The 24,675-nt window shown below is 45.0% G+C and overlaps 1 protein-coding gene across 4 annotated transcripts in view; it reads right to left on the reverse strand.

Annotated features, from left to right (window-relative positions):
- Nucleotides 1-24,675, reverse strand: part of LOC146870694 (plasma membrane calcium-transporting ATPase 4-like) — a 1,872,989-nt gene that overhangs the window by 285,878 nt on the left and 1,562,436 nt on the right. For all 4 annotated transcript variants that reach the window (XM_085646147.1, XM_085646144.1, XM_085646145.1 and 1 more), the window contains 3 exons: nt 7,983-8,217; nt 7,517-7,696; nt 5,793-5,880 (listed from right to left, as the gene is read on the reverse strand). In XM_085646147.1, the coding sequence (XP_085502273.1) occupies nt 5,793-5,880; nt 7,517-7,696; nt 7,983-8,217 (503 nt within the window). The remainder of the gene's footprint in view (nt 1-5,792; nt 5,881-7,516; nt 7,697-7,982; nt 8,218-24,675) is intronic.

Genomic DNA, 24,675 nt, shown 5'->3' on the forward strand with positions numbered 1-24,675 from the left:
TCCATATAAAACTTAAGACACCGTTTGAGATCCAGAGAATGGAGCGTCCTCTCTGCTGCCGTGGTAGGGTTGGCAAAGAAGGAGCGTAGGACCACCGGCTCGTTGAGGTGAAAGTCTGAAGGCACTTTCGGTATGAACTTGGGATTTGTCCTCAGCACCACCCTGTCCTGTTTGAACTGCATGAAGGGCTCCTGAATGGAGAGAGCCTGCAACTCGCTGACCCTCCTGGCAGATGTGAGCGCAAGTAATAGAGCCGTTTTCCATGAGATGTACTTAATGGAGGCTCGGTGAATGGGTTCAAAGGGGTGCTTCATGAGTTGGTTAAGGACCAAGTTGAGGTGCCAAGTCGGTGGGACCCGTCGGGGCCTTGGAAAGGACCTATAAAGACCCTTAAGGAACTGTTTTACAAGTCTGCTGGACCAGAGAGACGGGCCTTGAAAAGTCCTGGTAAAACGTGAAATTGCCGCCAGATGTACCTTTATGGATGCATGCGCTAGTCCGGACTGTGCCAAGTGCAGGAGATATGGTAATATCTGCTCGGGTGTGATATGAAGGGGTCTCAGGCCCTTCTCTGAGCACCAAACGCAGAAGCGCTTCCATTTGAGGGAGTAGGTTTTGTTGGTACTGTCCGCCCTCGCCTTTGCTAGCACATCCCTGCAGTCCTGCGGGATGTTCAATTGGCAAAACTCTCTGTGCTCAGGAGCCAGGCCGATAACCTGAGCGATTGTAGGTTCGGGAATTGCACTTGTCCTTTGGACATTGTCAGCAGGTTCGGGTGCTGTGTTAGACGGATCGGCGTCCTGATGGAGAGGCGATGAAGGTCCGAGAACCAGTGCTGCCTCGGCCAGTACGGGGCGATCAGAATTAGTGTACAGGGCTCCGCCTTCATCTTCCTGAGGACCCTGGGAATCATCGGGAACGGTGGAAAAGCGTACGCAAATACGCTGAACCATCCTATGGAAAAGGCATTTCCGAGCGACTCCGGTTGGGGATGCCAGCTTGCGTAGCTTGGGCATTTGGCGTTCTCCCTGGTGGCAAACAGGTCGATTCCTGGGACTCCCCATTCCGAGAACACGTGTGTTAGTGCACTCTCGTCGAGCTCCCATTCGTGGGAGAGGGATTTCTGCCTGCTTAGGGCGTCCGCAATGGTGTTGTCCTTTCCCGGGACGTAGTCCGCCCTGAGCGTAATCCCCTGGAGAACAAGCCAGTTCCAGATTTTCTGCGATTCGCGCGATAGCGTGAGCGAACGCGTTCCTCCCTGTTTGTTCAGGTAATGCATCGTCGTGGTGTTGTCCGTCCTGACGAGCACCTGGGAGTTCTGGATGCGTGGTAAAAAGGCCTGCAGAGCCAGAAACACAGCCCTCAACTCCAGCAGATTTATATGGAGGTGTTGCTCCCGATCCGACCATTTGCCGCTGACTCTGAGGTCCTGAAGGACAGCTCCCCATCCCGCTAGAGATGCATCTGTGGTGATCACCAATGGCGCTGCTGGCAGCAGGAACGGTAATCCTCTCGAGAGGTTTCTGGAATCCTTCCACCACTCGAGACTCCTGGATATTTGTGTAGTTATGTTTATAATGTCCTCGAACGAACCTGCGCTCTGAGTCCACTGGTTCGAGAGAGCCTCCTGCAGTGGGCGCATCCGCAGCCTGCAGTGAGGGATGAGTAATATACAGGAAGACATCATTCCCAGAAGTGACTTGAAGGTGCGAACTCTCAGGGATTTCCTGGATTGCACCGTTTTGGCCAGGGATATGATCCTGTGTTTTCTTTCGGCTGAGGGAAATGCCCTTGCGCATTCCGTATTCAAGGTGGCCCCGAGGAAGGTGATACTTCTCGTAGGGGACGTATGTGATTTCTGAAGGTTCAGCGTCAATCCTAGATGATTGAAAAGATTGGTACAAGCGTTGAAGGATTTGGTTGCGCCTACGGCCGTAGGCGCCTTGACCAGCCAGTCGTCTAGGTAGGGGAAAACTTGATGACCCATTTGGCGTAGGAAAGCTGCCACAGGAGAAAGGCACTTGGTGAAAATCCGCGGAGCGGATTTGAGGCCAAACGGAAGGACCTTGAACTGGTAGTGCTGTCCTGCCACTTCGAAACGGAGAAACTTCCTGTGCCCCTTGAGTATCGGGATGTGATAGTAAGCATCCTGAAGATCCAAGGATGTCATGAAGTCTCCTTCCTCCAGAATGCCAAGGATCTCTTGGAGCGTCACCATCCTGAACGACTGACTCTTCAGGAAAGAGTTGAGTGCCCTGAGGTCCAGGATGGGTCTCCACTTCTTTTCTTTCTTCCGTATCAGAAAGAAACGGGAGTAGAATCCTTTCTCCCTCTGAGCTGATGGAACTCGCTCGATAGCTCCCTTCCTTAACATCTCCGATATTTCCCGGAGCAGCAGTCGCAGATGTCTGTGAGGAGACCTGCGGGGAGGGGTTGGAGGCGGGATGGCGGTAAATTCTAGGGAATGGCCGAATCTGAGAAGTTGGAGCACCCAACGATCTGAGGTGATGATGCGCCAATTCTTTAGGAAATGGGTCAATTTTCCTCCAATTTGTGTAGAACAAGATGGTAGCTGGACTGGCTGGAGTAAGCGGTCACTGGCGTCCGCCTGTGCCCCTTTTCTGGTTCTTACCCCTGAAATTGGATCTTCCGTAAGATGATTGTCGACCCTGTTGTTGCTTTTGCTGGTACTGGGTCTTGTTCTGGAACGAATATGAGGACTTATTCTGGAATGATCCTCTGTAGGAGGACTGGCCTCTAGATTTGTTGCCCCGAAAGGACTGGTTCCGTGCCTGCAAGGTTCCAAGCGCTCTAGCCGTGTCCGTGTCCTTTTTAATGGCTTGTAGCGCCTCATCAATCTTATCTCCAAATAGGTGCTGTCCGTCGAAGGGCATATCTAGCACCCTCGTCTGCACTTCCTGCCTGAACGATGTTGCTTTGAGCCATCCTTGGCGGCGCAGGACAGCCGCCCCAGCCAGTTGACGGAAGCCTGTCATGGCTACATCAATGGCGCAATCGATGATCTCTGCCGCAGAAGACTGGCCTTCGGAAAGGAGTGCTTTCACCTCATCCTGTGTGGCACTCGGAAGTTCTGCTAAGTAAGGGGCAATATCCTCCCAAAGTTGGCGGTTATAACGCCCTAAAAGGGCTATAGAATTGGCCACCTTGATGGTCATTGCCGAAGTGGTCGAAAACCTTTTTCCTACTGTGTCTAACTTTCTGCCCTCCTTGTCTGGTGGTGCTGAAAGAGGCGAGGATGGATTGCGTGAATTTTTCTGGGCCGCTTGGGTCACGACCGAATCCGGCTTCGGGTGGCCAGTCAGGCAAGCTGGCGCCGTGGATGGTGCTCTATACTTCTTATCCAGACGCGGAACGACCGCAGGAACTGAAGCTGGCGTTAGCATCAACTTCTTTCCCTGGTCCCAGAGGAAGTCAATGATAGGGATTGATTTGGACGTCTTTTTCGTCTGCTCCTTAAAGTCATGGAGGAAGCATTCTGTTTCCGTCGACTCCATGACCATATGGAACCGCGTCGCAGCCCGTTCCACTAGCTTGTGAAAACCACCTATATCCACAGGTGGTGAATCTGCCTGGCGCGGTTGTGGGGAAGGTGGTGAAGATGCTACATACTCTTCCTCCTCATCCTGGTCCGTCAGGTCTCCCGGGACCTCACCTTCCTCCATCTCCTCAGCCTCCTCATCCGTTGAGTCTATCACCTGAGGTGGCGGCTCGTGGCAGACCTGCGTTACCTGCCGTGATTGCCTTGGGGCTGTCGCTGGGGGGTTAGTAACTGGCACTGGGACCCCTGTATCCTGTGTTGGTGGTTCTGGGAAACGTTGTTTGTAATCCCTGATAAGGAACTTGAGGTCCTTAACAATTGCCAGAGGGAGGCAGACCATTGGGGTGACCTCCGTGCGGACTTGTTCCTGGACGGGGCGCTCCTGCGCACTTGAACCTTCCTGCTCCTCGTCCGTGCTTTGGCATTTGACAAACAGCTCGGAAGGGGAAGTAGCCTGTTGGAAGAACTCTTCTTCGGACTCTTCGCTCTGCAGGATCTCCAGAGGTAAATTGGTTTGGACCTTGCTTGGAGATGTTGTTTCCGGGGTAATCTGTGGTCTGGGAGCAGTTCCATGCACAGAAATCTCCTTGGTTTTCAGTCCCACGGACGACGACGACGACGACCTTCCCGTCGACGGCTCAGCTGTCACCAACGGCGTCCCCATCGACGATATTTTCCTTGTCGACGATGTTCTCGTCGACGATGTAGTCGTAGACGATTCAGTCGTCGTCGATGCCTTCGTCGTCGACGCTTCCGTCGTCGACGCTTCCGTCGTCGACGCTTCCGTCGTCGACGTTTCCGTCGTCGACGCTTTCGTCGTCGACGCTTTCGTCGTCGACGCTTTCGTCGTCGCCTTCGTCGTCGACGCTCTCGTCGACGATGCCTTCGTCGTTGACATCTTCGTCGACATCTTCGTCGACGATGCCTTCGTCGTCGACGCACTCATCATAGATATCCTTGACGTCGACTCTTCCGTCGGCGGAGGGCTCCTCGTCGACGATGCCCTCGACGGTACTATCCTCGTCGTCGACGATGATTTAGACGACGGTTTTAATAGTATAATAGATGAGATAGGGGTACCTGCAGACGATGATGATGGAGTGGTCGTCGTCGACGAGCGGACCGACGCCGCTGTGGACGTGGACACTGTCGTCGTAGCTGTGGAGACATGTCCTGATGGCCTTTTTTGCACAGATGATGGCGTCGCCATTTTTGAGGCCGACAGAGTAGGCTTCTTGAAGGTGAGAGAGACTTTATCAGACGCTGAAGACTTCGAAGATCTCGCCTCTGAAGACTTTTTGTGCGTCTTCGTAGGAGGAGCGTCTGAGGGGCCAGGAGATGCCATTCTCGGCCTCTTCAGGGAGACTCCAGAGGCTCCAGAAAAGCTCGCCTCTGAGGACACCACACTGTCCTTGTCTTTGAGCCTGTCCAGCCAGATAAGCAGGCGGCCTTCCCTGTCTCTCAAGGTCTTATGTGGGAAAGACCTACATATTTTGCAGTCCTTAGGGACGTGGTCCGGGTAAAGGCAGTACAAGCATAGTTCATGCTTGTCGTCCACATGAAGCCTCTTCTTCCCACATGAAGAGCAAGCCCTGAAAAGGGCTTTCTTCTGGGAGTCCGACATGCCAGGAGATGTAGATGAAATAAAACACTCACTGAAGCAAAAAGAGGCCTGAAGTAGTCAGCGTTGAAATCCTGAAGAAGAAAGTCACCAAAAACTGTGAATAAGTTGGTTTGAAATGAATCCTGAGGAGAGCTCAGGTTGGAGACTCCCTAGCACAACGTGCGGTAGAAAATCTGAGGGACTGAGGCTCCTGCCAGGAAGGTTCTAGAGGGAGGTGATAGCTGATTGGCTGGCTCTAGAAGTTTGGTCCTTTTTACATAAGGACTATGATAGGCTACTAAGGGGAGGCCCTTAGGCCTATTTTTTTCTCTATGTATGTCTATAGGACATTACTTTTTTATGTACCGGAGGCTCCCGTCTCGACGACGGGGAATGATTCAGGCATGTGAATCTATGAAAGACACCCCTAATACTGGATAATCAAGGTGACTTGAGTTTGTCATTTTGATTGCTTCGCTCCTATATTTTTATCAGGGCCTTTGCCTTTCCTGACTGTTTTGTGAGCTTCTAGAATAGTTCATTAAGCTGAAGGATGAGGAAAGGGCGACTACATCTGTGTTATGACTTAGTGCAAAGCTGCTGCAGTGGCCATCATGAGGAGTTTCTTACCTTTAACCAGAGTATGCTTATCCGTGGGTGAAGAGCGGGCTAGTACGCGCAATCTGGGCCACACTTTATCCAGCTTTTCCTGCTCGACCTGTGGTAAATGTTAACAACGAAGCGAGAATTGGTGATAAGCTCAAATCCAAACTAAACTGTGTGACAGAGGAACAAGCATTTGCAATGCAATTGGTCTTGCATTACTGATAGTTTGAGGTATTGGCATTGCAAATAATAATGCAATGCCAATAGCTCATACTTTCAGTAATGCGAGACCTACTATGCAAATGCTTGCATAGTGAGCCAGGAACCATCATTGTATGTCTCAGTGCAGTACCGCAAGCTGCTCCTAGAGATCCCTAGTGAGCCGGAACCAGCACTGCATGTGTATGTGCAGTACCACAAGCTGTTCCTACAGGTTCCTAGTGAGCAAGGCACCAGTACTGCATGTCTAGGTGCAGTACCGCAAGTTACTCCTAGAGGTCCCTAGTGAGCAAGGCACCAGCACTGCATGTCTACAAAGTTGGAGTTATTGGCATTATAAATGGCAATGTTTTTTACCTAGCCATGTTGCCAAAAGGGGGCCTCTTTGGGACACATATGGTACTGCACCCTGCAGAAGATATGGTAAATCCACCCTACCCATAATGCATTGCATGCAAGACAGTACTACGAATACATTCAAATAGCTATGTCCATATATACAATTAGTAGCTTTGAAATGTGACAAAAGAATTAGTACATTAATTTTGGATTAGGTTGTACTCTGTGTGGAGCTGTTGAAGGGAAATGCATAGATGGTCTCATACAAATGTGAGATGTTCTAGTGAGTGAAGTAACCATTGCCAATGTAGCTTAGGGCCAAGAGTGTGTCCTGCCTGAAGCCTTTTAAGAAAATAGTGCCTTGAGGCTGTAATTAACAAGGCGACACTAAGGAGGGACTACTAAGCCTATTGACCAATGAAAAGCCACCATTTACAAAGGATATGGACAGGAGCCAATTAAAAAAAATTGACAGAAAGTGGGCAGAGCTTTATGCCCATATCCTGAATATAGCATGTCTCGAAGAGACAGCGCAAGGGCTGCCTAGCCGAGACATAAATGGGAAGGAGAGGCCTTAAGACTGAAGACTAATACAGAGTATGCAGAAGAGTTGAGAGGGACAGCTGTATGATAAGGGAGCTACATCAAACTTGGTGAAGGGGGCAGAAGGGGAATACGCAGTGCAAGAGTGTAGGGAGAAAAATTGTCTGCGTGCAAACGAGAACCAAGCACATTCAAGTGATTCTTCTACCCTACTTCACTAAAATCTATCCCCCCACACTTAAATATAATTGGTTAACTTGCAGCAGCCTATTAATATTAAATGGCTAGGCTTCTTTGTGAACTAAAGAGCACATTAGAGCTCTTGCACTGTATACATATATTATACACAAAAGAACGTAGCAAGACAAACCACAATCCTTGTAGATGTACATTAAACTCAAAGCAAGAATTAGAGATAGAGAGCAGCACAGTACAAAGCCTTCACCCAAGACAGCTCACCTCTTCTAATCCCCTCAGAACAATTATCAATACCTGTTGATTTGTTTTACAAAGGTTATGACCCTCTTCTAGACAGAACACATTTTGGCTGTCGGTATGACTTTCTCTAACAGTTACCCATGCACTGTGGTTCTTAAGTCACTTCAGCCCCTCAGCTTATTTGAACCCGAAAGGCAGTGGAATCTTACCTCCCCCTTTTCGTTTCGGATTAGTCGGTTAAATTCCTTGCCCTCAAGACAGAGAAAGTCCTCCCCTGGTAGCAGAATTCCACACTTTGTAGCAATGGCACGGGCAGTGTTAATGTTGTCACCAGTCACCATTCGTACCGTTATACCAGCACGCTGGCACTTCATAATAGCATCTGGAACCTGTAAGCAAGATCCGTGAAGGTTCATAAAGGAGACATGCGAGGCAGATAACGTGGCAGAATAGATATGACAAAGTGAGAAAGAGGGAATAGGAGATGGCGAGAGAAAAAACAGTAGCCATTTAATAAGGGGAGGATAACAAGTAACAGAATATTGTGGAGAGAGTGGATGACAGAGTGGTAGTGAAGAGAGAGAATATGGGTGATAAGGAGAGAGGGAACGGTTAGGCTAAAACAACAGTGTAAGCAAGCAAGGGGTAACAATATGGCTTGTTGTGAGGGGATACCTCTGGCCTTACAGGATCCTCTATCCCAACCACTGCAATGCAGGATAGGTCTGACAAGATCTCATTCTCGCTGTCCCAGTCAGGTTCAGATCCAGCAGGGAAGTCTCTAAATGCCAGGCAAATGGTCCTTAACCCATCACATGCGATGGGCTCAATTACTTTGGTTACCATTTCATCCCGGTCCTTGACCTTGAAGATGTTCAAATCTCCATTTTTGTCGAGGATCTTTGTGCATCTGCAGAAGAAGAGATGGTAAACTAAGTGATCCCTCCACTAAATGAAACAAGTATAGGAAAGAAAGGCCTTCAAAGACATCTTCTGGAAATCTCCACTAAAATATGTAACTCAAAACAGACATAGCTTCTGTCCCACCTCAGACATTAATCTAAATCATCCTCTGTGCTTCCACACATCAAATAAAGTATTAATTAGCAATGTCAAATGGAATGAGAAAAAGCAGACCTACTGGGAGGGAAATGTGTTTTTGACAGTTTAGCACCTTAACATTCCCATACAAGACTTATTTTGCATATATTCACAGACTGACAATCTTCTGGTGTTCAAGTGCTTGCATAGCAACGTCCTACCCAAGTCTGTAGGAGGAATATTTCAAATATCTCTACAATTTATGGCAGGGTTACTCTTTCCTGTGTAAGAGAAAATGGATGTTCTCTTCATGCCCCATCCCATCTCTATGTTCTGCTTCTGACAGCATTCTTGCTAAGTGTTCTATTTTCATTTGCCTGGCTGCCAAGTTGCCAATCACCCGAAATATGGGATTCAAAGAGTAAGAAAGAATAAATTAAGGGCCAAAATGATCTCCAGAGCATTTGAGATCCAACTCCTTTACTACACACTCAATGGGAAGCAACAGAACTGGTAAGAATCAAGCTTCAAGAACACTACTATTCCCTGAACCTAAAGAACTAAATCATCACAAAGACTAACTCATCAAGGAGGGCAACCAGTACAAGGAGAACCTGCAATGAAGAGTTAAGGTAATGTTATTTCCTTGTAATCATGGTGCTGTGTGAAGGAATCCTAATTGGAGTTATAGAATATGCCCATGAGTGTGCGGGGAATCACAAAATACTTGTCATAGACAAAACCATCTGACTGAAACATTTTGCCATTTTCCAAATGCTGAAACATCTAAATAGCATATCTGCAGCTCGTTTAAAAAAATGCTTTTTATTCAATTAGCAGAAAAAAGTCCACAAATCAACATTTCAGCATCAACACCAATCTTGCCGTATAAGACACTGGAATATAACCAATCGGTGGGAGTCTGTAGCCTGATAGACAGTCTTTATAAAGAAGAGGAAATAGATCCTTTTCCTTTAAGGAGTTAACAGCTTTCATATCCCAGCATGCTTTATACTTGTAGTTGCTCCACAGAATCAGTTCTGCTTGACAGGCTTGAAGATCCCTACTGAATGGTGTCTTGCCATTCCACTGCAGATGCGGAGCATGAGCTGACTCAACGAAGATTCATATAACTAGGATTACAAGCACGGAACTTTTCCTTTTGAATCACAGGCTCTAAAATGATAATTATAAGCAGTAAAATGGAAGAACAAACAGAAGACGACGTCATGTCTATTTTGAGATCTGGGCAAGAAAAGAGTGCTGTGTAAAAATGTGACTAGATTTCTATGCAGCAGCCTAGCAATTATTGCCTACAAGCACAATTCATACCCAAGCATTTGCTGCTGTTATGGATATTTTTGGGGGAGATACATTGAGAATGTGAGGCAAGCGTGCACCTTTGATTCGGATTCAGGTATCAACTAAGGGACACTATTACCCCATTCGATATTGGATCAATTTTCGAATATTTCTCATGAACATGTGTTCTTGCCTGACTTGGTCTAAGAACATGATTATTTTTTAATCAAATGATGGTATCAGGAGACAATAACTAAGACAGAAGAGCCTTGATGAAGTTCAAATGTGTTTTTGAACAAAACGCATTGACTGGATGCTCTTTTGATGGATTTTATGAAATACAGGAAATTTAATCAAAGAAGAATTTTTACAAAATCAAAGATTTATGGATTTGTATATCTCTGGTTGCACATTCCACTTTGTTTCACTTTTTTTGCTGTTTTATATAGCGCAAACTCAACCAGAGGGTACTGGAGCGCTTCATATGAGCACAAGCTACATTAAACAAGGTCACATTTATTTTTAGACAGAGTGAGGTTAAGTGATTTGACCAAAATAACAGGATGTTGAGCTGACACAGAGATTCAAGCCTGGGTCCCCAGTTCTAAAGTTGCTAGCTCTGGCCATAACACCACATCCTCTAACCCAAGGCTTGGGTTTTACTGGCAAACCTTTATTCATAGATTACCAGAAATAATCCATCTGGAGCACGATTGCTTTGCGGTAAGAAATCTCATCCAGCTTGGGCCATAATTACCACAGCTGACCAGACATTCTCCAATCTTTAGTTTGACCCGAATTCTCAGGACACTTTTGACTTCTAGAATATGAAGAAATCCTTCTGCTACTGTAGTGGGATTGCTTAACAGATGGGACAATTACATCAAATCCTGGGCAGAAAAGAGGTGAGTCCTCAGCAGATTATTTGCATGAAAAATGATTGGCAGGGCTCAATCAGCTCCCATTGGATGCTGGCATTAAGAGCCAGCAGCCAATTTTAAACCTGTAACAAAAGGATGTTATTATATTGGATGTTATTGAATTGGATTATGGCATTAATATAGCACTTTCCAACCCTCCTGAGGGCCAAGGGCACTGACTGGTTGATCTAAAAAGTAGCTATTGCGTTTGCTGTGGCTGGACAGAGCTTGAAGTATGACCTGTATATAGTATGTATTGGTGTTACGCCTGAGGCTCTGACAATGTGCTCCAGACTTTGCAGTGGCAAATACTACTGTTTTCACACAAAGTAGAATGAAAAGGAATGTGAGGGATTGGTAGGTGGGCCGTACGAACAAATGTGTATTGTTTGTAATCTGAGAATGCTTTTGTCAATAGGCAAGTGTTTATTGACTTTTTAAATTCAATATGACTATTAATGGCACGTGTTCTCTTTGAAAGCATGTTCCAGGGATTGCAGGTCATAACTTAAAATGAGTGGCAGCAAATGCAGCATTTTGAAAAAGGAAGAGCAGAGTCATTCTGGATCAGTGGTTTCTCCATTGAACAGTTTGAGGTTAGATTGTACAAATGTTGGTACTGTTCTATTGACTGCACGGTGAACAATGAATGAGGCTTTGGTTTATAACTTTTTTTGTGACTGGCAACAAGTGTACATCATTCAGATCAGAAGTGATGCGGTGCTGTCTGATCAGATTTAGGAAATATCTGGCTTTGGCATTCTTAATTTGTTCAGGCTTACCAATTTGGTGTCTGGAGAGTCCAATTTAGAAACCATTAGCCTTATCAAGATGAGAAAACACTACAGCTATTTATGACTATCTTGTGTGAGAGGTTTAAGTATGGAAAGGCACTTAGTAGTGCTGTCAGTGTGTAGAAAGAGTCTCTGCTCACTTTGATGACTTGTGTTTGGAGTGAGAGACCAAGCAGGGGATCTTCACCAAAGGGTGGAGTTGGGTCTCTCGTTGGAGACCAAGCAGATAGAGGGTCATAATTTTACCATGATCTAGAGCGGAGTATTTCTATTTTGGAAACTTTAAGTGGTTATGTAACATCAGCATGTTATCATTTTGGATGTAACTGCTATTCTTGAAGGTGTTGAGAAGATCTGGACGAGAGGACAGATATACAATGAAGAGGAGAGGGTGAGTGTAGAGCAGAACAGAGGAAATGCATCAATTAGACTCTGTTTACAAAGTAAGATTTTATCCAGCTAAGGACTGTGCCCATTTGCTGTGGACTATTCCTGGATCATTTACTCTTCAGACCAACAAATGGGGGCCTTCACTGCCAAATGCTGACAAAAAGTTGAGAAGGCATGGTGCAGTGACTCAGTAGACCCAATGGTGTTTTAGAGGTTATTCCAAATGCAAATTAATACTGACTAAATGCTTCTACAAGGTCTGAACTCATCTGTCTGTCAGAGAGTTTTATTTTTCGGGATAAGATAGAGATCAGAGAATTTACACAGGAACTGTCTATTGACAGTCTGTCAATGGACTGTCTCTAGTTTCACTAGTCTCTCAGGGAAAATCCCTGCTTCTTTAGGTTCGTTCAAGTCACTTGGGAAGGATTCAGTTGATAGACGGGAATTAATGAGTGCTTTCAGTGTTACAGCGGTAGAGAATTCTAGGAGAATCATTTGAATACATTTGGAAATGTGGGTTATTTCTTCTGGCAGCATGTGATGTTCACTACTATGATAACAATCCAGAAAGGTCCGGAATCCGGTACAAGCCCTCTAGTCAACACGGCAATTCAATAAAACCTGGGCTGGAGATGGCAGAAACTGTGTCGCCTCTCTGGGCCTGGACTTTGCATGAAACAGTTCATTTTGAAGGCACCAGACTAATCATGCATTGTGCAGGCACAGCCCACTCAAAGTCCTGGATTGGGTCTTCATATAACTTCATCCTCTTATGGGACAGACTATGGCAAACTGTAAGTCATTTCTTTGCAGTCTGCCTCTTGGCCAAGGACTTGCTCCATTCCATGCTTGGGTAGCCTAGCCTTTCCTCCTTCCAAAACAGAGTGCAGCAGCAGGTTTTCTTTCAGAATCTGGGCATGGAGGGGGAAACAGTTATCAGAAAGTTGCTTATCCTAGCAAACCTGTACAAACAAATTACAAGTCGGGGGCTCACAACAGCTAGTTTATATCCTTTTTTGTGGCCAGTGGCAGGAAGCCCAAGCCAACTAAAGTACACATTTTATTCAAAATTCGAACGCCCGTTTATTCTGGAGGGTGTGGCTTTACTAGATTATTCCATCTCTCCCCCAGGCTTTGAAGGCTGACAAGTAGATGCAAGGCCGATTCCAACTTGCAATTTCAGATAGTGGATTGCCCTAGAAATCCTTCACCACGGCAACTTCTCATGGTTGGTAGGTTACACAACAAAAGAAGGGAGCAGGGGTCAGAAGGGTGAGTTTCAAAGCACATTACAATCACATGCTTTGCAGACTCATCCATCTAGTATTGGGCTCGGACACTGGATTTTGTTTTTTCTGAAGCAGAGGATTTGGTTTTGAGGTGACTCATGATCCCTCCCTAAAATCCACAATGCACGACAAAGACTTTACCTTAAGTTGTATTTTCCCCAAACGTGCAAGTGAAAGTAGATGAAATGATGCAAAGCAGGACAGTCTGTGTATTGATGTATAGTGAATATGTATTTGAAAGGTAGTTACACTGTTCCAAACAGCATACTGAGAGTTCTTATCCATGAAGGTAAGCGGCACATGTGAAACTACAGCACAACAAGCTGCAAACAAATTGCTATGGGTAATATTTTTTGTATGTAGCATGTGCTGCTATAGATTACATAATTGTATAGATTGAAAAGTAGTGCCCTTCTCCCTAAAGCAGTGGCTTGCAAGCCATAGAGGAAGACGTTTGGAGAAACGTATTTGCCAGGCTTGAATGTTTTCAAAACAGTGTTTGGTAAATGTGTGGACAGAAGACAATGTTGTAGACTTACAAAGGCGTAGTTGAATGAAATGCTCCTCCACTGCCTGTGCGTGGCGCTTACTTATTCAACATACAATACGGAAGGCCACTTTCCAAGAACGGATCTGCAATAGGCAAAAGTGTAAAAGCTCAAAAGGTGGACCTATGAACCAGGTACGGAACAATAGTGAGGTGCCATGAAGGGCTGGTGGAGTTCTTGATGACAGTTCTTTTAAGACCTTCCATGAAAGATTTAACAACAGGTATTTTAAGTATTTATTTGTATATTCTATTCTACAGGTAAACTACCACAGCATAAGCTAGGCCTCCCTTTTTGTAGGCGATGAAAGTAGTAGATGTCTTGCAGCAGCAATGTCTAAAGGACTACTAAGACTGACATAGTAGTTTCCTTCTGACCACATGACAAGCGCTTGCAGTGGGTTTTCGAGCCTCCTTAAGAATTAGCACGAAGTTTTCTAGGAGATGAATCCACCCAAATTCTAAGACTCCAGGTACCAAATCACAAGATTCAGTGCGTTGAGGCTGGGATGTTGTAGCAGACCTTAATGTTGTGCAAGTAGGTCTGTGTGGTGAAGTATCTTTCCGTGGGGATGTACAGACATCAACAGAAGTATCAATATCACATTTGCTTCACGCAAGTGGGTTGGTGGGATGAGGATGAGCATCAGACATCTGCCTCATTTTTTTTTCTCATCACATGTGAGATCACTGATAGGGGAGGGATAGCGTAGGCAACCATCCCTTACCTATTAATCCACTAAGTACCTGACCATCAACTGTGGGCATGGGTACCTGGCAGGGAAGCTTCAGCATTTTGCATTCTTGTGAGTGAAGAAGAAATCGACTTCTGGGGCCCCCAAGATGTGGAAGTATTCTTAAAGTACTTTGGCGTTCTTCTACCACTCACATGTTTGCTGATGTGCCCTGCAGTGCAAGTCTACAAAGTCATTGTCTTTCTGTGAGAGAAGAAAAGGTCAACTGCTGGGATCCCTCAGTGCGGGAAATATTCTGTAAATGCATGCGTGTTCATCTGCCATTCATATGCTTGTTGATGTTCCGTACTGAGCCGGTCCACAAGTGAATACACCGGAGAGGTGCTCCACTAGGAGAAAGGCTGGATGATTAATGGCACAATATCAGTATGTCAGAATTAACTTGGACAGCTGGGCTAAATTCATGTCAGATTCTGGTTGTAATACATAGAGGTGATGTTGTCTCTGTGAATCAGCATAGTTCTTATGTGCATCAGTTTGTAAAACGCTTGGAGCACTACCTGAATGGCATTTCTTCCATAAGATCAATGTGCAGGCAGTACTGCTGAGAAGGCCACAGGCCCTGAACTGAGAGGTGGCTCAAATGTGCTTCCCACCCCGTAAGGGAGGCCTCTGTTTTGGTGGTAACTTGCAGCTGGGGGTCATGGAATGATATGTTCAGCAACAAGTTCCTGTTGTTCCACCACATCAGCCTGTGCTGAACTCTGTACTGCACTAACGCTGTATCCCCCCCACTGACCAGTCATTCCTAACCACTGTCTAGTGTATGAGCAGCTGAGCATTTGGGACTATTGCAACCAGTGGTGGCTGGTGACATTTGAAAGTGGTGAGGCGTAAAATTTGTGGTGGTGTGCACCATGGCAAGCAAGCGTAGCAAGGCCAAACAATGTAAGGAGGGTTGGGGGGTTCTCCCCCGAGAATTTTTTTAATAAAGAGTGGCCAAATGGTGCATTTTTCAAGCAAATTTGAGAAAGCAAGGTTAAGAAAGCAATTGTGAGAGTGCAGTTATTACATTAAGAGAGCTCATATAATAACTTCGGTATCTGCTTATTCAGTATAACCACAGAGCTTCATGACAGACTGTGAGAAAAGAATGCTGAGTGCCTCATTGATTTTTTATTTAACAAACAACTAAATAGGTCACAAACTAGCAGCTTTCTGGGCCCAAGGCAATGGTAATGCTCAGAGGGTTAATATGCCTTCTGCAAAGAATGTGTACCATGCAGATCACAAAGTGAATATAATGTAGATAGTTCAATGGGTCAGTTACTGCTTTTGTCAGAGAGACCCTTTTGTTACTTGCAGTTTAAAAGTTACAGGCCTAACATAGTTACCATGATATCATCAGATACCACTATATTAATCCTGAGCTGTTTTTCTTCATGTGTTTTGCTTGCCCTTTTTCTACAGAGTGATGTCATCCTTGAGGTGTGATATTTTCACACAGCACGCATGTGCTGTGTGAAAATACCACACAGCACATATTGAAACGGCAGTGATGCTGGTGTTGGGACTATACTGCATTAATGTGCCCCCCCAACACTAGTTGCTTAACTGGTCCGCAAACATTGTCAAACATTTCTTTACTTACAGCATCATCCACACATTGTTACCTATAACTGAACTCAGGGACTCAGAGTCTGGTGCAACAGCGGGGATTAATGGTTAGTAGACCCCCGAGTGCATAGTCCAGTGAACTCAAGCGGATACATATTTAATATTTCAGGTATGACGCATGCAGCCTATTTGGCGGAGCATAATTTTTGCACAAGAGAGAAGGGCTCTCCTGAGGGGCACTGTTGGAGTGTGGTACTGGGGGTATCTGGGGAGAGGGGTTTTCTGGCGGAGGGAAGAGCCCCAACAAACCATGTCGCCCCGCGCGCCATTAGCGCTAAAGCTGGCACTTTGTCCAGGGCGGACATTTGGTAGCATGTACCTGCCTGCATCAGACAGGATCCTGGCACTGAAAGCAAGAAAAATATTGCGGTGGATTTCGTCTAAAATAATGTTTGCACACACATGAGTGTTTTGGTTTGCAGTATTTCATTTAGCTCCCGAGATAGACACTACTGCAAAAGAGACTCGTAGTGACTTATTTTAGAACACGTTGCAAAGGAAAGAATATACGCGGTAAATACTAAAAAGCAATGTTAGCAGATTAGATATACATAAACTAGTAAAAGAACCACTAAAATGGAAATGCGAGTATCTTTCTTACTGCATAATAGAAATAGTTTACTCAAATGCTGACAATGAATTTGTGGAGAGTACAAATTAATATTTTGGGTAAATCTTAGTAACGGTAACAAAGCAAAGTTGCATTTGTTTTTCTTTCCCTAACTAATGGAACGTGCATACACACATTTGTACAGTACAGCCTTGGCGTTCACAGTTACACTTCCCTAAAAATAAAATACAGGTCATCTCAGTCATTCATTTCCTTATTCAAAGTCCCGACCCTTAGAATCCAGTCCCAGCCAGGGGGAACACCAACAATTTAGGTTCCCAAAACACCACGTCAACAAGGTCAGAAAAACAAGCATTTACAATGCAATGGTCTCGGCATTGTTAAAGTTAGAGCTATTGGCATTGCTCATGACATTTTTGTTTTTAAAACATTTAAAGAAACGGCATTGTTATTTACAATGTCAATAGCTTAATCACTCTGGAATACATAGTTGAATCAGCAGACTGAAGTGGATGACCCTCCAATGCCCACCTTCTGCAAAACAGAACCAAAGAAGAAAGCAGCTAAAAGACAACACGGGCAGACGCAAAACTAACTTCCACAATAGTGCTGGCTGCACACCGCCACAGGTTTACTCACTGAGGGCAGGAGTGATGGAATCCATGGAAAATCTCCAATGTAGAAGTCTGATGAAGCAATGGATGAGGGCGCACGACTTACTCCTCACTGATACTCTGATTTACTCTTTACATTCACCTACTGAAATCAGACAAGGATCAAAGACCAATCCACACTAACCCAGTCATCTCCAGTGTAGATCTGGTCTACCCACCAATGGCCATGTGCCGCTTAATCCAAGGAACATGAAAAACAGAAAATGCTTTGCCCTATCAACTGGAATCGAGGCATGGGCACCAGAGTACCCTGGTGGCTCAAATAGATACAGACTGCCTGGGTTGTGGCCTATGCAGCGGTGTAAAATAAAAAAAACATTACGGTGCTTTATTTTTTTACTTTGAACTGTTCGTGTGTCATCTGGGCATATGTATGACCCAGAAAAACATAGTAAGGCGGATTGAACGAGAACTCCCACTCTGTACCATAAATTACTGCATTATGTATTATAAGAGGCACATCAAACTCAGTCGATAAACTAAAGCATTTTCTAATCAAATAAAAAATAAAAAAGCCCTCAAACCTAATTAGAGAAATTCAAATATGTTCCCAGGGTCAGAGACCGAGCGCACCAATGAGTGAAAACCGCGGAAGTACAAACAGAGTTAAATAATGTCATACTCGTACTTACAGGAACAAAGTACTAACACCAGCAACGCCACAATTTCAGCCGGAGAGCCATCCATGCTTCCTCGCTTTTCCTAAAACCACGTAAAAGTGAAATAAAATAGAAACAGAAGCCAAAACTCTCGCATCGACTGGACCGAAACTGAGATAAAGCCCGGAGCAAACAACAAAGCCTCGGCCCCGCCCTGCTCGGAGTGACGTCACTGCAATGCAATCGGTCTCGCCTTTGGGACCTTATCTGTATTTGGCTATGCAGCACATTAGCCTGGGTGCTGAAAAATCTACCGTTCTTTAAAATGGAGAATGGAAAGCAAATGGCAACTGCAGAGTGAATGGTCTCTGTAGAGAGAATGGTGACTAGAGAGAGAATGGTGACTGTGGAGTGTATGATGACTGAAGTGAATGGTGACTGAATGGTGCGTGGTTGCATGAGGGTGAAAGGTGACTGTAGAGTGAATGGTGACTGAAGAAAGAACGGTGACTGTGGAGTGAATGGTGTCTAGAGAGAGAATGGTGACTCACTGGATGGTGAATGGTTGTATGATGGTGAATGGTGACTGTAGAGTGAATGTGACTGGAGAGAAAATAGTGACTGTGGAGTGAATGATGTCTAGCGATAGAATGGTGACTCAATGGGTGGTGAATGGTTGCAGGAGGGTGAATGGTAACTGTAGAGTGAATTGAGTCTACAGGATTAATGGTAAACATGCAGTGATGTTGGCTGTTGAGTAAATCATGAGTGGAAAGTGCATGGCGACTAATAGTAATTGGTGACTACAGAGAGAATGCTGATGGGTGACTGAGGAGTGAAGTGTGACTGCAGAGTGAGTGGTCACTGCAGAGTGCTTAATAAATGGTGTCTGCAGAGTGAATGGCGCAGAGTGAATGGGACTGCAGAGTGAAGTCGGATAGTGTAACGGTCCACTAGGATAGTAGAGTTGGGTAATGTCTGGTTGCTTCCCTCTCCTTCTCATGCTGCTGTTATTGTTTTAATTGGTACGTTTTTATTAAGATTCCATTGTCAATATACGGTATAGCCGCCGCTTCTCTGTGTTCACACCCCCTTCACAGTAGTAGCATGCGGGAAACTAACATTCGTGTTGGCTAGTACTAATGAGAATAGAAGGTTGGATAGGAACGATATTTTACGTTTGTGTTCGTGACACTGTGCCTTCTTACAAAAACAATGAACATATACATTTAATTAAAATAATGGGTAGCAGCTACGGAAAGGGAAAAACAAACTGACCAGAAACAATTCAAAGGTTTTGATAGCATGAGCATGTACAGCTAAAAGACAGCGTCGATGTAATGTAAGCCGGAATATCATAAATAAAACATTAAATATATGCTGAGTAGTACGCCATAGAGGCTGCAACCGCTGCAGTTCAAAGTGAAGATCCGCGCAGCGGAGGTTGGAGCTGGCTAGACATCTGGTGATAGGCCGAAGCAGACGGAAAACTGGAAAGCACTAGTTGAGTTTGGGGCAGTAAGCAGTTACCAAAGTCGTGCAGCAGCAGGGAGCGCGAGCAAAAAGGAGACGGAGAGGACGTGTGTGCGATACAACCCTCCCCAAGAGTGCGGCCCCGCCCCCTCCTTGCCAACGGATGAGCAGCAGAAATAAGCAGGAGAAATGGCGCGCCTGGTCGCAGTCTGCAGGGTCAGCAAGGAGAAGTTCCCGCTGTTCATCGAGGACACCCTGACGGTGAGTGAGGGCAAGTGTGGGTGACCCGTGGTGCAAAGGTAGCTCGGAGAAACAGCGCGTCATTTTCGGATTGGGGCGTGTTTTTCTTTTCTCTCCTCTTGCGATTGGCTGGAGGAGATAATCAGAAAAGTTGGAAAAAACACGCACCCGAATCCGAAAAGGACGGGGCCTGTTCGGAGTGACGGACCTCTTCTCCAATGGCTGGCCAGCATTCAAGAGGCCAGCCAATGGAGAACAGGGGAGAAGAGGGGCGGGTTCAAGCCCCTCTTCTCCAAGTCATTAAATCTCGGACCGAGACTGCGCAAGCGCAGCCTTCGAGCCGAGACCTAACTAGGCCCAAAACACCCCTTCCCCTCCTTCAATTTCATGCAAGTACTGCTTTGCAAACAAAACGAACTACCCAGCTAATCGAAGCCCAAAAATAAATGTGCAGACTAGTCTAGTGCAATAAAACGGTAAACCGCTTTATCGCTCCATGAATCCCACTTCTCCCCTGGCCCCCCACTAAACTTTAACGGCCTTCCTTTATTCAGTTAAATGGTGTTTAAAAAACATTTTTACACAGTAGTGGTTTGAGAAATCTACCCTGAGGCAGACTCCTCACCGCTTCCCACAAGTAATGCTGCATGCCATTTATTTTATCATCAATCTGCTTGTTTGTGCTTTCCAATTATTTATCCAACTTATATCCTGGAGATAACTGACTGTACTGTTTTGTCAAGTTCTCCTTACAAGCTTGTCAAACGCGTCCACATAACCGCTCTCGCAAAACCCTTCAGATAGCATGAAGGAAGTAATTAGTAAAAATCAACAAGACAGGCATTTGATTGAATGGGCCTCAGACCACGTTTATTACATCTAAACAAATATGCCAAAACCAGCTTACTTACATGGTGGAGGCTGCGTGTGTAGTGTAGTTCCCACTTTGGCACAGTCATGCTGTGCAGACAGTCACTGTCTTGACTGGAAGGGAAGTTTCAAGATAGCCAACACCAAATCCTTTCCACAGGCTCCTGCAGTGTGCCACATATTTACGAGGAGTCTGCTTGCTAAAATGGCGAACTGCATTAATTGCAGCGCGGGAAGCAGATTCCATGAGTCTGCACAGTATGTCTTCTTCAAAGGTTTTGATGACAAACTGCGCAGATTTGATTTTTCGGCTTCCTGCCTACAGCCTCAACCCCACTCTTTCCCAACTCCTCACAGGATAGGATCCACCCCTCTGTGACGAGTTGGGAAAGGGTGGGGATACCATGCTCTCTACCGCTTGACTGAGGTGAGGCCACAGCATTACAGGGCTTCTGTCAAAAACGCCCGGGGGGAATTTAACGCTCACGTAGTCAAGGGGAGGAGACTGATCCTCAAAGCTATTTCTTTGCCGAGCTGATGACATCACAGGCCTCAGGGCTGTGAGCTCGTTCGCTCTGGAAATACTCTTAGCTTTGGACCTGCCCAGGGGAGGAAGTTTATGGAAAGCGTCACTGCCATGAAGCCATCTCAGCAACAAGCACAGTGAGTGGCAGTACAGCCCCCAGGTCGGCAAAATAGTTAAAGTGTGTGAATGTTTTCTTTGCTATTTTTACAAGGAGTAGTTTCAATACAATTATAGCTTTTAAGTTGAACTTGAAAGTAAGGGGGGCAGAGCCCCGACGTCCTCAAAGAGAAACCACCACTGACAGCAACACAAGATGCCATAATTCTCATCATTCATAAATTGCTCTCGCTTTCAGATCACGCAATGTGTGGCAAAGGGGAAGCAGAGCTGCCTTTGACGGGCCAACACTTGTCTTTGTGGTAGGCTTAGCTTGTTACTGTATTCAGATTGTGTAGCCTAATATGTACAGAAGATACACAGCTTGTTTGAGTGCAAGTGAGGCATTGCTTTCCGCTATTGCTCTTTACTGCCAGTCATCTGGGTATGGAAAAACATTAACAGCATTGTGGCGAAGGTGCACTGCAACCACCACTAACCATTTTGCAAACACACCGTGGTCACCGAGTCACCTCTAAGGATGTTACTTTGAATTGATAATGGTTTCCACTTACCACAAATCTGAAGTACTGGTGGTGTACCGGGTGAATTGGGATGTGGAAGTATGCGTCCTTAAAACCAAGGGTCGTCATATTTTCCCCAACGCAGAGCAGCAGAATTTTGGTTTGTAGAGTTGTCATTTTGAAGTGCTCTGACACAATATAGCGCTTGAGCGGCCTGAGGTCTAGTTCAGGCCTCATCTTTCTGCTGTTTTGGCTATTGGAACGTATCCCCGTTGTTGTGGTGGAACTGGTTCCATTGCTCCTCATGCCTGTACTTCCTTTTGCAGCAGCCAGGGATCATGTTGTTGCAGCATGGTGAAATAATGGGTGATGTAGTATAAACTTCAGGCAGCATCAGTGGGCGATGATGGAAATGATTCACTTATCCAAGGTTATCCCTTACCACCGGGGAGGATATAACTTTATCTATCTTCTGACATGTGGATGGATGATCGACCTTGGGGCTATGTGTTTGGGGGATCACTGCTTTGAAGCAGAGATGAAATGGGCTCCTCTGGCTTTATCATGGCTACTGTTCCAGAACACTCCACTCAAATGATTCTTACCAGGCTGTCCCTCCTGAAAGCACTGCTGCGGTTGGTATGGAAGAGATTGGGAGGTGACTGCTCACTTAGCTCTTGCTTTGATTCGTCTCCAAAACCCTGAAGTGCCAGACTTTGTAAGGAGTGCCCTATAGCTTTGGCTGTGACCTTTTGTTGTTTTTCCCAGCAATGATATCACCTGAGGGCCAAAAAGATGTTAGCCATCAAATGAGATACTGAGAAGGTGTTGCTGAACTTCGGAACAGAATACAAAGCCCCTCAGATAGGCATGTCTTCGAATGAGGATGTTTGTGTTAATTTCTCCAGGGCACATCTAATGCTGGCACTGGATATATTTTTCCCTTTCTTGACGATCTCTTTTGCTCTATATCTGTAAGCCTCTGTCGGGTATTTAATCAGATGCTCCATCTATTACCAGTTAACATTAACAGCCTCACTGAAATGGCAGCCCCCACCCACATCGAACCCTTTTCCAGCAGCGACAATTCACTTGCTCTCCAAATCAGGCAGAGGAGGGGTCCCAGTACCCTTGGCGAAAGCCCATTTCCTGGTTGCATGGAGCACCAGTGAATAGAGTGAAATAAGGCCCCTAATATATATGGGGTCCCCTGTCACACCTTTGTATTTCTTCACCACCACTGGGGTGACCTCTCTGTTCGCAACAGGCTCCCTAAAATTTTCTAACAAGCATTTCAGGATGGTTATTAGCCCTGTTTGGTATTGAGCGGAGTGCTTTGTCTTGAAAAACTCTTTCTTTGAATAATTTTTTTTTCTTACTGTTTTTACATTGCAGTCACTAATGCAGTCATCATATACATCAAACTTTAAGGAGGTTTATTATCCAGTACAGAGAAGTTAAGGTAAAGTAAAAAATAAAAAACTGTATGTTAGAGTTAAATAGAATAGAAAACTAGAGATGGTACAGGTAGTCCGTATTTATCAATGTAGATTAAGAGTATCATTAGCACCCTATATATTTTTCGGAACTGAACATTGTTAAATAAAAAGCATCCAAAAAGTATAGCCATTAAGACATCATAACTATTAAATATATTTTTTGTGTTGCTGACTCTTCATACGGTGTCAGTCAGTAAGAAAAATAACACAAATGTCTATGAAAATTTGTAGCTGGTAGTTTAAATCAGCCATTAATGCGGTGCCATCATTGATAAAGTCGCAATATATTCTTCATGTGTAGATAGTGTTTCATCTTTCAATGTCTGAGGATGCAAAATGTTTTGACGACCAAGGCAGTATCAACACATTTCTTCTTGTGGTTAGTAATCCCCATTACATTTTCGGTGTCATGCAAGATTGCTAGTGGTAGTAAGAGGGTGAGAATAAGGTGACTCGTGTTTCAAAGCACACCATGTGTGCTGCCAAAAGGTTTTAAGACAAAAACAGTAGAAGAGAATATGGGTTATGTCTCCCCTGACTGGGCACAGCACCAACAGTATGATGTAGGTGCTATGTTTGCTCGGTACTACTTTAAGGGACCAGTGCCAGTCCTGTTAAGTTCGAAAGAAAGTTAATTTTAGCCTAGCTTCTCCCAGTCCCCTGTAAAGGGCTAAGTAATTCGACCACTATTTACATATCTTTCTGAGGCATGTTTGGCATGTTTCTGTGGTATTGAAATATCGTTTTTTAATCATAGCTTTGTACGCTCAATTTCTGGCAGTGTCCCTATCTCACCAGGTATCCATGCAAGATGGATTCTAAAAGACCAAATGCCAAGTTTCCAAATTTGCTCACCACCCTTTTTGGCATAAATATTTATATGAAGAGGATCATGTTTGTGATTCCTATGAAAATTTATTTGTCATGGACTTGGGTTCCCTCAATGTCATTTTACAGCTATTGTTCTAGTATTACCCAGTCTGGTGCCTATAGATCTGGGGTAAAGCAGATGCGAGCTGGAAGAGAGGCTGTGCTTTATAATACAATTCAATATGGGGCATACATAGACTTCCACAAGTAGTGCAGTGAATAATTTGGACACTGCGCAACTTTGGAGGATTGATTCACAGATATAGTTCTTGGTGAGAGGATCGAGTGTTTTTCAAAAGTCTATGTGGAATAGTGACTGGTAACAAATTAAAGGCATAATTAAACTGAGGCCACAACCATTTCCACTGTTTGAAACCTGCCCCATCAGGAAGGTTAAAGCTTCTCCCATTTTGGAAAGTCGCATTTCATTTGATCTTATTGTAACTGAGAAGTTGTCTATTACCATGCTGAATGCGTTATTGCTTAGTGAAGGGCTGAGGAATTTCAATTGATAAGGTACCCATTTAAATGATAAGTTAAAGATCTCTTTGTCGTTTAAGTCATAGCAAAAGCTTCACTTTTTGTTCAGTTCATCTTGCACCCTTCGAAGCGTGAAAATGCGGTGATGCTTTCCATCAGAGCAGGCCGTGATTCATCAGGGTTACTGTTAACAGAATATTGTCTGGATATAGCATCAGTTTGAGTTATCCTGCGGAGATATGAATCCCCATAATCATTGGGCGTACCTGATCACTACTGCTAGGGGTA

The sequence above is a fragment of the Triturus cristatus genome, chromosome 1_1 (assembly GCF_964204655.1).
Source record: "Triturus cristatus chromosome 1_1, aTriCri1.1, whole genome shotgun sequence".
In the NCBI taxonomy this organism is placed as follows: Eukaryota; Metazoa; Chordata; class Amphibia; order Caudata; family Salamandridae; genus Triturus; species Triturus cristatus.